The sequence below is a fragment of the Chanodichthys erythropterus genome, chromosome 8, assembly GCF_024489055.1.
Source record: "Chanodichthys erythropterus isolate Z2021 chromosome 8, ASM2448905v1, whole genome shotgun sequence".
Classification (NCBI taxonomy): domain Eukaryota; kingdom Metazoa; phylum Chordata; class Actinopteri; order Cypriniformes; family Xenocyprididae; genus Chanodichthys; species Chanodichthys erythropterus.
Window position 1 is genome coordinate 41,467,016 of NC_090228.1, and position 13,691 is coordinate 41,480,706.

At 35.4% G+C, this 13,691-nt stretch overlaps 1 protein-coding gene across 2 annotated transcripts; it reads left to right on the forward strand.

Annotated features, from left to right (window-relative positions):
- Positions 1-3,337: 3,337 nt before the first annotated feature.
- LOC137024956 (zinc finger protein 569-like) lies at positions 3,338-9,970 on the forward strand. 2 transcript variants are annotated; one of them, XM_067392930.1, is made up of 4 exons: positions 3,339-3,378; positions 3,531-3,561; positions 5,110-5,374; positions 7,789-9,970. In XM_067392930.1, exons 3-4 carry the CDS (start codon positions 5,176-5,178, stop codon positions 9,210-9,212), a joined length of 1,623 nt encoding a protein of 540 aa, XP_067249031.1. In that variant the 5' UTR covers positions 3,339-3,378; positions 3,531-3,561; positions 5,110-5,175; the 3' UTR covers positions 9,213-9,970. The 2 variants fall into 2 exon arrangements, with proteins under 2 accessions (XP_067249032.1, XP_067249031.1); XM_067392931.1 differs by lacking the exon at positions 3,531-3,561 and having other exon boundaries at positions 3,338-3,378.
- Positions 9,971-13,691: the final 3,721 nt, after the last annotated feature.

Sequence of the window (13,691 nt, forward strand, 5' to 3'; positions counted from 1 at the left end):
AATTCCAAGGTGGTACTGTTGATATTGCCACAGTGGGGCTTACCTGGAGCTGACTGAGACTTGCATTTTGTGCTTTTGCATTTCCTATCCATCCAAAACTGTAATAATTAGTTTTATTATGTTCTGAACAGTCTTGTAAGATGGCCTTTGTGGGATGTACCTCACTATGCCCTTGCAAGTTAATCCAATATGCCAGCATGATTTTGACCCTCCTAATACGTAAAGGCATCTGTCCTGTCTCAACCTGTAATGCAGACACTGGTGAAGATTTAAATGCTCTAGAACAAATCCGAAGTGCCTGTTCCACATCAAGCTTTTTAAGGTTTGATTCTGATGCTGACATAAATGCTAGGCAACCATAATCTAGTGCTGTTCTTAAAAGAGCCTGATAGAGGTTTATGAGTGATGTCCTGCTTGCTCCCCAGTCTAGCCTTGATAAACACCTTAAAACATTATTGATCTTTTTACATTTATTCCTAAGCTTATCAATGTGTTGTCACCAGTTCAGGTTCTCATCAAAGAACACTCCCAAGAATCTTACAACCTTAACTTGTTCAAGATCTTACCCATATAGTTTTAGTGATACTTTTAGGTCGCTTAGAAAAACATTTAACTTGTGATTTTGAGATTGAAAGTTTAAATCCCCAATTATTTGTCCACTGTTCTACTTTCCCTATTGCATTTTACATTTTCTTTCTTAAATATTCTATATTCCGACCTCTAACCCAGAGTGCCCCATCATCTGCATATATTGACTTACCTACATTTCCTTCAATCTGATCAAATATGTCATTAATCATAATATTAAAAAGTATTGGACTACATACACTGCCTTGTTGGATACCATTTTCCACTATATATCTATTTGAATATTCTACACCTACTTTAACTTCAATTGTTCTTTTATTCAAGAAATCTAATACCCAATTATACATCTTGCCATTTATTCCTAATTTATTAATTTTAATAAGAAGTCCATCCTTCCACAGCATATCATATGCCTTTTCAATATCAAAAAATACAGCAATTATACTTTCTTTATTACTTTGAGCTTTCCTAATTTCTGATTCTAGGCATAATACGGAGTCCATTGTCCCCCTTCCCTTACGAAATCCAGATTGACGAGGTGAAAGAAGACCTTTACTTTCAATATAATAATCTAGTCTATTTGTTACCATCCTTTCCATAGTTTTCCCTAGTTGCAATGTTAATGCTATGGGTCTATAACTACTTGGATCTGATGGGTCTTTGCCAGGTTTATTGGGACTAGAACTGCCTGTTTCCATATTAATGGGAGTTTACCTGCATTCCATACCATATTAAACAGTCTTAATATTATCCCAAGTGTGACATCTTCCATATGGCCTAACATCCTATAGCATATACCATCTTTTCCTGGAGTCGTTTGTCACGTGCTTAATATAGCTCTTTTTAATTCAAATAGAGTAAATGGCTGATCCAGATCTTTTCCTTATACACTGCTTCTCTCAACTATCCCTGGATTTTGAGCAAGTGTCTGGTCTCTATACTGTAAAGCCGTTAAGGATAAATTTCCAGAACTGTGGATCTTCACAAAAGTTTTAACAAAAAGTTCTGCTTTTTCTGCATTACTAATTGCATTTTTATTGTTACTACATAACACTGGTATTTCCACTATTTCTTATTCCACTCATTTTCCTAATTGTTCCATATTCTGATAGCTGACTTTCTCTTCCAATTGTATTACAGAATTGTGTCCAATAATTACATTTAGCTGATCTAATGGTTTTCCTAACTACTGCTTGTGCCCTTTTATAATTAATCAAAGTTTCTAGTGTATGATGGATTTTAAGCTGTTTAAACATTTTATTTCTCTTCTTAATTACTGTTAAGAACATTACAGACATTTCAGCTGACATTATTGTCAAGTCAATAACACTTTCCGCATTATGCAAGCTACTATACCTTGTTCCTTTTCCATCATTAATACATACCAGATTTTTATCATCTATAAATTCTTCTATTATTGATCCATTTACATCTGTATTCCTACTCCCCCATAGTGTACTGTGCATTAAAATCCCCACACCATACTATTTTCTCTTGTATTATCCCGCATACTGCATTCAGAATTTCAACACTTAATTTATTTCATGGATTATAAAAATTTACTATCATTATACTGTCTTTACCTGTCCATATTTTAACTACAACAGACTCATGTTCTTTCCCTTTACTAATCAAATTATAATTTGTCCCGTTTCTTACAAATATTGCCACCCCTCCACCTTTTCCTGTTTCCCTATCATTTCTGATTGCAGAATATCCAGGTATCACAAAATCTAATATTGGTTTCAACCACGTCTCTTGTACACATATTACATGTGGTTTATCTGGTACTTTGATTGATTCTTGTCACCTGTTGCCATTCATTCAGTATCTCGTTTGTCTTGTCAGCTGTGTCTTGTTAATTAGATCCTCAGTTTTCTGTATTTAAGCCATGTGTTTTAGTCTGTTCCTTGTCTGTTATTTGTTGTATTTACATTGTTGTTCTGATCCTTGTTCCTGAGTTTTGTTCATTAAATCCTTTAAACTGTTGCAATTAGATCCAGATTTGCAACTGTGGTGTGACAGTGCCCCAGAACTGTTCAGTTTCCCATATTCTTCAAAATATATTCCTTTGTGTTCAACAGAACAAAGAAATTTATACAGGTTTGAAACAACTTGAGGGTGAGTAAATGATGACAGAAATTTCCTATCCCTTTAATAATAAACTCAGATAATGCACACTGTTGCTCTTTTTTGGATTTAACACAAATAACAACCGACAACTGAAGAGTGAACAAGGAGAAACTTAAATACACCGTAATGATGAACTAAATGATGAGCAGCTGAGATGAATGGTTAGTGTCCATGAAAACAGATGAGTGGCAGGAAACAAAGAACACATTCTATTAATCAACATTAATAGTCATTACAATATCAAGAGCAAATTGTGAAAGAATGGCTGGGAGGGAGTATGAAGAATCATTTTCACACATAAATTGGTAGCTCGCAGCTTCATTTTTAGTAGAGAGAGACTTTGAGGGGCTGAGACCAAGACAAGACTGATGCAAGGCGAGGCCAAGTCCAGACCAGACCAACATTCCTCAAATTAATCTAAAAGTTCCACATTTACTGCCAGAGAAATGTCTTATATTGAAACAGAAGTAGAATAAGACACTATAAAGAGCTCAAATTAACATAATCACATCAAATAATTGTATGACATGATATTTTCTTTCTTTTTTTGTATATGTAACTTTCTATGTACAAATTTCCCAGCACAAGGGACTTTTATTTTGATCTGATGATGTGACGTCATAAGACGGCGTCGCACCGTGATTCGGTTAGAGAAAGGTTAGTATTTTTAAGCTTTTAAAGTGTTTAAATCGATAGAAACCTTTCAGGAAATGTTATAGTTTTTACAAGCGATATAATATGAATAAATTATTATTGAATCTAACATCTTAATGCTTTATATAACATTAATGAACGTTTTTTTTTTTCAGTAAAGCGCATCCTCACATGAGTAACAAAAAGGTGCGTCTCATTTCGCTCCCTATATCGTGAATCAGTTTGTCAGTAAAACGAATTCGGTCAATGGCAAGTAATGATGAGAAAAACGGAGATTTTCAAAATGTTTCAAACATGATTGTTTTGCCTTTTATACAGATTCTGACATATTACTGCATGTAGTTCTTTTCATCAAATCATTGGACAGCATGTACACACATTTAACCACAAATAAAATTGAATACCTCTGACCCTTTTTTACATGTTTTCTTTCTATCTTCCTATGCACCTAAATTTCTGCACACTGTAGAGCGCAACAGTCTGGTTCCAGAAGTGAAAACTCCATTAATTTTCTCCACACAGAAACAGATTTTTAGTAATATCTTATAAACTTTTAAAGTCAGCCTTACTATGAGTTACAAGGTTGTTAGTATTCAGCTCTGTTGAAGTCATCAGCCCTCATTTTTTTATCTGTTTTAAGATAAACATGTTCAACTTTCATAAAAGTGTACTCTTTCAATTAAAGGGTTAGTTCACCCAAAAATGAAAATAATGTCATTTATTACTCACCCTCATGCCGTTCCACACCCGTAAGACCTTCGTTAATCTTCCGAACACAAATTTAGATATTTTAGTTGAAATCCGATGGCTCCGTGAGGCCTCCATAGGGAACAATGGATACTTCCTCTCTCAAGATCCATAAAGGTACTAAAAACATATTTAAATTGGTTCATGTGAGTACAGTGGTTCAAAATTAATATTATAAAGCGACGAGAATATTTTTAGTGCGCCAAAAAAACAACAAAATAATGACTTATTTGGTGATAGCCTATTTCAAAACACTGCTTCATGAAGCATCGGAGCATAAATGAATCAGTTTATCGAATCTGCTGTTCGGAGCGCCAAAGTCACGTGATTTCAGCCGTTGGCAGTTTGACACGCGATCGGAGTCATGATTCGACACACTGATTCATTTATGCTCCGATGCTTCATGAAGCAGTGTTTTGAAATCGGCCATCACTAAATAAGTCGTTATTTTGTTGTTTTATTGGCGCACCAAAAATATTCTCTTCACTTTATAATATTAATATTGAACCACTGTACTCACATGAACTGATTTAAATATGTTTTTAGTACATTAATGGATCTTGAGAGAGGAAATGACATTGCTCCCTATGCAGGCCTCACGGAGCCATTGGATTTCAACTAAAATATCTTAATTTGTGTTCTGAAGATGAATGAAGATCTTACGGGTGTGGAACGGCATGAGGGTCAGTAATAACTGACAGAATTTTCATTTTTGGGTGAACTAACCCTTTAAATATCTAATATTAATCATAACTAAATATGTTTGTAGTTTTTTTCTAAAACTTGTGTTTTTGATTGTTTATTTGTAGTGCCAGTTTTGATTGATTTATTTATTTATTGGCTAATCAGGTCATTTAAGGCCATCAACTAACTAACTCTGACTGGACTTCTTTACCAGTGCACTGAACTAAGGAGCTGATTGAGACGCACCCTGAGATTGAGTTTGGATTTATTTTTCTTTCTGTTAATTATTCTCATCTTATACAGGACAGTATCCAAACACAGAAAAACTCTTGGTGAAACAACTGAGATCCATGTGACACTATTATAAAGATGGCGTTTATTAAAGAGTTTTTGGCATTCATTAAAGAAAAAGAGAGTGAAGACATGAAGAATGAAGAAGCATTCAGAGTGAAACAAGAAGATACTGCGAGACAAACAAAGAAGGTGTTTATTAAAGGGAGAGAGAGTAAAGACATTAAGATTGAAGAAACATTCAGAGTGAAACAAGAAGATACTGAGGAACAAACAGGTTGGTTTCATTCTCAAAGCTGAACTATTTTGTACAGTACATGTACTTAATTTGCTATTGGCATGTGTTTTTGTTCCATGTCTGCTCTTCTGGGTGGGCTCCAGCCGTTCTTAAGTTCTTTCATAAATTGGAACGTAAAGTCCACACCTAGAGGCTTAGGAACTACTAGCTAGTTTGTAACTAACTCTGAACAATACGTGTATGTGCAATATGTGTAATGTGTTGCATAATATGACAGCAGCCTTCAAATATGTGAGCAAAAGCTGTTGCCTTATGTTACTAATGGTAAAGATAATTGAAAAAAAAAAACTATTTGAAATAAGGATCAATAAATAAATACTGATATATACAAATAAATTACATTTATTGATTATGGCATTTTATTTGACATGCACAACACAGAGCAATGGGACAGATGCAGACAGTGGGCACTGTTTAGGACGGGTTTGTGTTGAAGAGCTGCTAACAAAGTCTTTTCACATAATGTTCTCTCCCTTGAAATGTAAGTGACTGTAAATTTCAGCATTATCATATATGTAAAGAATTTAAGTCTGTCAGGTAAGACAAGCTTATTGATGCAGTTCAGTCAGTTTTGGACTTTTTTTATTCCAGCTGTCACTCCTGATCGGAGTCTTCCGTAAATATTTAGTTTAAACTTTGTTATGCTTCAACTAAGTTTAATGGTGCAATGCAAAAACATTTAGTAGTGCATAAGTTGTAACTTAGTACCCAGTTACGTTAAAGGATTATTTCAGTTTGAAATGAAATTTAGCCCAAGCTTTACTTACCCTCAAGCCATCCTAAGTGTATATGACTCTTCTTATGGGGCATTCACACCAGACGTGACTTGTGTGAATAAATTGCGCTATTCGCACGTAGTTGGACGCTTGAACATTTTGAGTTTACTCGCTTCATTTGTGCGTGAAATTCACTTCACAATAGATGCAAATTCGCGTCATGAGAGGGGCTCTCCCTCTCCTTTAAATGTGTCCCTAACTCTTCCACTTAATTCTGCACACTTCCTCTGAATAAACACAACTTATCAGCGGGAAAGTAGTTGTAAAATACGGCGAATAAGCTCAATTTGCCGGCTTTAGCTAGCTTGTAGTCCTCATATGTATACATATTAGGGCTGTCAATAGATAAAAAAAATTTTAATCGTGCACCCTTGGTCGCGATTAATCTCACACTTATTGTGAAATTAAGCATACACCATTTATCTTGTTTAACATGTCCATTTTGCCATCATTGCCTATATCCAGCAAAGTAAACATCAGATTGAAGTGTTATTTTCACAAAACTGTTTCAAGGTAAATTTAGATGTCTTTCCAAAAAAGGACACCAAATAACCAAATAATATGATTTAATATAAGTCATACACTTATGTACACCAAAACACATACATTTATGTCCCATATTGTATCATTATTAAACACTTGTAAGGCACTTTACTTCCAGTTTTAGAACATTTTCGTCATTTTTATTGAAAATAAATGCCTTTCTCATGTGATATGTGATGGGAAAAGGAAGAAGAAAAGGAAAGGCAGATTCGAAACCGGGCCAATAGTGTCACATTAGCTTTTACATGCCTTACATGCTACTGCCTACACCACTGAAGCCGGTGAATTCCACACATTTCACCCCGTGGCTTTTGTGGGTAGAGCTAGTGTAAATTTGCTCTTAGTGTTAATAGACACTCCGTATAATCTTGTTTTCTGTGTGCATTAAGATTATCCCACTGACAGCTCATTTTACAGGAGACAAGACTAAATATCTTGAATTTTTTTTATTTATATAGAAAATGCATTTCGATTCAGGAAATTTTAGATATTTGCACTTGAAATAAGACAAAAATACTCAGTAAGAAAAGCATTTTTGCAGCGTGAATTAATGAAATATTTAAACATTGCTTACGCTTTAAAAATGGGGAAGAGACTGAAAGAAACTCTGGGTTTATCGAAGAAAACCTGCTCCTCACCAGTTTAGGTTCACAGATTATGTTACCATGGTAACAGTCTCTGAGTATAAGTTACCTCCCTTTCAGAAACGGGCTTGACTTGACTTGCTTTCTCGGGTTTGATATACCTCCCATTCTGAACTGGAAAACCCAGAGTTTCCCTCATTTCAGGGTTAACATACTCAGAGTTTTCACTTAACCTCATCTGAACTTTGCATCTGGAGACCCACTGCCCAGCAAAGTTTATTTCCAACCTGCTTCAGCACAATTGCCTATGTGATTCTGAAGAGCTTGGAGCTAAAATCTCTAAGACAATGGGTTTCGAAGACCTCTGGTTTAATGTGTAGGATCTAGTCTACATGTTGGTTTTGATGCATTGCATGTCTAGATGTCTTGATGTCTGTTGCTTTGTGCCATTAAACTGGGGTTAACTTGTTTTGGTCTTTTTTCACCTTAGACATGATGCTGCTGAAAGTGGAGAGTCCAGAACAAAATGAAAATAAAGACAAGTATATGAAACATGAATTCATAACTGGAGAAAATTTGCTTAGTTGCTCACATACTGGAAAGAGTTTTGATAAACATAGAATCCTTAAAGCCCGCAGGAAAGTTCACATTGGAGAAAAGCCTTTCACCTGTCAACAATGTGGAAAAAGTTTCATTCAAAAAGGATCACTTGAAAGACACATGAGAAAGCACACAGGAGAGAAGTCTTACACATGCCCTCAGTGTGGGAAGAGCTTTGATCAAAATAGAAACCTTAAAGCTCACATGATAATTCACAGTGGAGAGAAGCCTTTCACCTGCCAACAGTGTGGAACAAGTATGTCTACAAAACGAAGCCTTAACAGGCACATGAGAGTTCACACTGGTGAGAAGCCCTACACATGCCAGTTGTGTGGAAAGAGTTTCACTCAAAGACAAAGTCTTAAAAACCACATGAGAGCTCACACTGGAGAGAGGCCTTTCATTTGCCAGCAGTGTGGAAAGAGTTTCTCACTAAAAGAAAGTCTTAAGGCACACATGAGAATTCACTCTGGAGAGAGTCCTTACGTATGCCAACAGTGTGGAAAGAGTTACACTAGCAAAGGAAACCTTGATGCCCACATGAGAGTTCACACTGGAGAAAGGCCTTTTACCTGCCAACAATGTGGAAAAAGTTTCGTTCAAAAAGGAGCCCTTACAACCCATATGAGCATTCATAATGGAAAGAAGCCTTACATATGCCCTCAGTGTGGCAGGAGTTTCTGTCAACAAGGAAGCTTACTGGTCCACATGAGAATTCACACTGGAGAGAAGCCTTTCACCTGCCAACAGTGTGGAAATGGTTTCATTAAAAAAGAAGCCCTTAAAGTCCACATGAGAATTCACACTGGAGAGAAGCCTTTCACATGCCTTCAGTGTGGAAAGAGTTTTGATCAAAATAGAAACCTTAAAGCTCACATGACAGTTCACAGTGGAGAAAAGCCGTTCATTTGCCCTCAGTGTGGAAAGAGTTTTTCTAAAAAAGGAAACCTTGAAGTCCATATGAGAGTTCACACTGGAGAAAAGCCGTTCATATGCCCTCAGTGTGGAAAGAGTTTTGATCAGCAAGGAAACCTTACAGTCCACATGAGAGCTCATACTGGAGAGAAGCCTTTCACCTGCCAACAATGTGGAAAGATTTTCGCTAAAAAACAAAGTCTTGAACTCCACATGAGCATTCACACTGGAAAGAAGCCTTACACATGCCTTCAGTGCGGAAAGGGTTTCCTTCAGAAAGGAGGCTTAATAGTCCACTTGAGAATTCACACTGGAGAAAAGCCTTTCAAATGTGATCAGTGTGGAAATGGCTTCAGACGTAAAATATTCCTTAAAAAACACATGAGGATTCACTTATGAGAGAACTCTTTTTCTTTTTTTTATGTCATCAGTGTGAAATGACTTTAAAGTTAAAAATTAAAAATGTTTTCAAAGCAAATCACCTACCCTGTCTTTAAGGGGATCCCCTAGTGGATGAATCAATGTTTTCTGAAGTGAAACAATAGATGAGAAAAATACTAATTAAACTGTTTTGACGCTTCCGACCAACTGTCAAACATGCATGGGTTACAATCCACTTGTATTACATGGATGCACAGAGATGGATTATTTTCTTTCAAGTATTTGTTTGTTAAGAAAGGTAGTCATATACATTTGGGATGGCAGTGAAAGTGAGTAAATGATGAGAGATGGTGAGGTGGGGTGGGCTATCCCTGTGAAGACTGATATTGCACTCCATTACCACATAATGTACCCAACTAGTCACTGTTTTCTTACTTGTACTGTAACAGGAACTATTCAAAGGATCTTTGCTATGGCAAGCCGTTTTGACTTTTATTCATTCTCAGGATATGAATTCTTGATATCAACAATTCAGTTTTCACTAGTTAAAATGCTAATTCTTGATATCAGGAATTACATTTCTACTAGTAACAATGACAATTGTTGATATAAAAAATTAACATTTCCACTAGTAAAACTGTTAATTCTTGATATCAACAATGATGTCATTACTCGCAGAAATATGTATTCTTGATATCATCATTTCAATTTCCACTAGTAAAAACTAGAATTCTTGATATCTGTAATTGTATTTTCACTAATCAAATGTCAACATAAGCTGCCATTCAAATTCAATTGTTGATATCAATAATTGATTTCTTAATAGTTGAAATTCCAATTTCACATATCAGAAATACATTCTTACTAGTAAAAATCACAATTTTTGATATCATTAATTTGATTGTCACTAGTGATCTCATGATATAATGAATGTGATTGTTACTAGTAAGAAAGCCATTTTAGATTATATTGATAGAACATTTTTACTAATAGAAATTCAATTGTTGATATCAAGAACTGACATTTCAACTAGTGACAATTGAATTCTTGATATCAAAAATTCGCATTTTACTAGTAGCAATGTAATTATTGATATCAAAAATTTAAATTTTTACTTGTAAGAATGTATTTCTGATATGTGAAATTGGAATTTCAACTAGTAAGAAATCAGTTCTTGATATCAACAATTGAATTTGAATGGCAGCCTATGGTGACATTTCACTAGTGAAAATACAATTACAGATATCAAGAATTCTAGTTTTTACTAGTGGAAATTCAAATGATGATATCAAGAATTAACATTGTTACTAGTGAAAATGTAATGCCTGATATCAACATCTGAATTGTTGATATCAGTAATTGAATTGTTGATATCAAGAGTTAACATTGTTATTAGTGGAAATGGAATTCCTGATATCAACAATTGAATTGAGAATGATATCAACATATCCTGAGAATGATTAAAAATCAAAACGGCTTGCCATACTTTGCATCTTTTAAATATATATACATTTTAAACATTCTGAATATTATGTACGTGTGCATTTTGTATAAGAATGTATATTATTAGAATAATGTGCATTACATGTACACTATGCAGTTAGTGTTTTGTGGATTCTGGTCTTTCCTGTCACAACATAACTGCATCCATGACTTCCACTCTGATACCAGTGTATATACTGTAGTGACAATAAAGAATTTAAATTTATTTGAATTAATTCATATGGTTTTTATAAAAGTCAAAATTGAAACTGTTGATGATTGTTTAAAAAAAAAAAGTACTCCCAATTTTAAATATTAGACGATATGATGTTAACAAAATTAAATAACTAAATAAATTGATCAGCATTGTTACATCTATGACGTAATGTTATACTGGTGGTTGAACCAGAGAAGAAACCCGGACTATAAATTCCCCCAGTATTCCGCTGGAGGGAGCTCTTTCTGCCTCTTTGATTGATTGCTCATGACTGTTTGTGTGTTTGATACTGTGTGTTAGCTGGTGAATATGTTGTGCTACACATTGTGATTTATGCTCCAACCGAGTGCTGTTAGCCACCTTTGATTGTGAGAGCCTTGTTTCTAGAACATCAATTTCCTGCTGACCATGTTTTTATCTTCTTAACTATTTAGGGAAGCCCTAGGGGTTGAGTGCCTTATTTTTTTTTTTTTTTTTTTGTTTTTTGTTTTGTAGGCCAACAGGCCATTATTTTTCTCCTGTTTATTGAGTAGATAAGGAGTTATGTTATTGTATGTTTTGTTTATTTTATTTTGATTCATAGGGAAGGTAGATCTGTTGTGGGGAAGTTAGTTTCTGTCTATTATTTTTGCATAAGCTTTGCATAAGTCTGACAGCAAGCCACAATTGTAATTTTCATATTGCATGAATTCTTCAGAATTTAAGGGTTTGTTCTCCCAAAAATAAAACTCATTATGTACTCACACTCATGTCGTCCCAAACCCGTTAGTCCTACGTTCATCTTCGGAAAACAAACTAAGGTATTTGATTAAACAAAAGATGATCTGACAAAACAAAAATAACTACTTTATTTAACAATTGCCATACCCAGTTGATGTAGTGAACGCAGTGCAGAGCTTCCGTGTTCTACGTCATCAGATGATCTCAAACTTTTTTACTGACTCCACCAAGTGGTTTGTGGAAAATTTTATTAGAATCTGAAAGATTTTACATCTACAAGGGAGTTGCACCTTTTACTCTTAAAGCCCAAAGTATACTTCAGTTTTTATGCATACGCAAGTGTCAGTGGTTTTTTTTTTTTTTTGCAGTAATTAGTACCTGGGGGTGTCAATTTACAAGGTAGTTAAAGAAAACCTGCATAAATGGATTGTGCAAAGAGGTTAGAAAGTACCGTCAATTCTAGCATGAAAGAAAACAAATATATTTACATAGTTTGTAATTCATGTTGAGAGATTGCTCAAAACTGCGTGTGCGGTCGAACGTCCATGTACATGTACGAGTAAAGTGAAGAACAAACCAAGAACAAACAGGAATGTGTGGAAGTTGGAATACATATCCCAGAATTCAAATTGAATATAGCAAAAAGATTATATGATCAGTTATCTGTACAGCAGAAATTGTGGCAGCCATCATTGTGTTACAGTGGGTTGAAGAGACCTGATAGGGTGGTATTTTGCACAGACACCTTAGCTGTCATAAAAAGCATACAAACTGTTTCACATTGTTCATGTTCATTTTTGTTGGGTGCCAGCACATGAAGGAGTGAAAGGAAACAAGAATGAAACAAGCAAAAGAGGCATTATAAAAGGAAATAATTCCATTTGTGGAAAAAAAGATGGAAAAGCTGTAGTTAAAAACAAATGTATTGAAATATGGCAGAAATGGTTGAAGATTGGGAAGGAAAGGAATATCATAAAATACAAAAGTCTGCCAATATTAAAAATTATAGGGAAAGTACCAGGTGGGAGGAAATTATGATGACAAGACATTTAATAAGGAAAAGTAATAGTGAAAACTGGGGTTAAAGAAAATGCTGAACATGTCATATTGCACTGTATGTTATGTGAGGTGGAAAGATGGGTGTTTCAAGATAAGGTTCAGGAGGAAGGGCGGGAGTGGAATCTAATGGGGATACTGGGAATAGAAAGAGATACTGGGAACAGAGGGAGAGGGGATAAGAATTACCAGTAAGGCACTATTTAAATTCCTTAAAGACACATGGTTGATGAGCAGAATATGCGAACACTTTAAATGACATGACACTGCATGAAAAATGGGATTTTCGTCCCCGTAAACGGACGGAAATCTCCCTAATTTTCGACAATTAACGGCAATTTACAGCCTGTGAACATCGCGTTCGTCTGTGCCACATATTGACAGAAACGAACCATGACGTATGTGGAGCGCGGAGGCGCTAATGGCTCTGATTAGTAGGGGTGGGACAAAATATCAATTTGGCGATATATCGTCATCCTTCTCTGTGCGATACGAGAATCGTATCGCTGCGCCAAATATCGATATTTTAATTTTAAAAAATAAAGCGCTATATATAGATTTCTTTGCTCAAAACGTCCTACTTCAAGGCGGCGCTCGACACATGAATGAGGGAAACGTGAACTTAAGTTAACTAGCCTAAGAAAAAGAGGTTATTAACAGGATGGCGGACAGCAGTGTGAGTAAAATAGATGCCCCAGCCTCGTTTAAGTTCAAAGTCTTGACGCACTTTTATACCATTGATGTGACAGTCGTAGACATCTTTGACGTTCTTCACCGAGCGCTTAGATATACACGGGAGCATTCTAAAGTATATTAGGGATCCTCTGATAGATGCCTGCTTTCGAACGCTCCCGTGTATATCTAAGCGCTTGAAGAACGTCAAAGGGTCTGTTTGCACCTGGTGACTTCATGCATTTTCTCTGATCGGATAGCTATCTGATCGTGAAAAGACCAGGTCTAAATGCCTAAATGCTTAAAAACGCATTTGAGACGGATTTAAATCCGATCGCTCAAACCACTTC

What these genes read in the sequence shown, in the direction of transcription:
- LOC137024956 (XM_067392931.1), top strand. Translation starts at nt 5,176, where the DNA reads ATGGCGTTTATTAAAGAGTTTTTGGCATTCATTAAAGAAAAAGAGAGT. An exon ending in AGATACTGAGGAACAAACAG is followed by an intron (nt 5,375 to 7,788) that starts GTTGGTTTCATT and finishes TTTTCACCTTAG; the next exon opens with ACATGATGCTGCTGAAAGTG.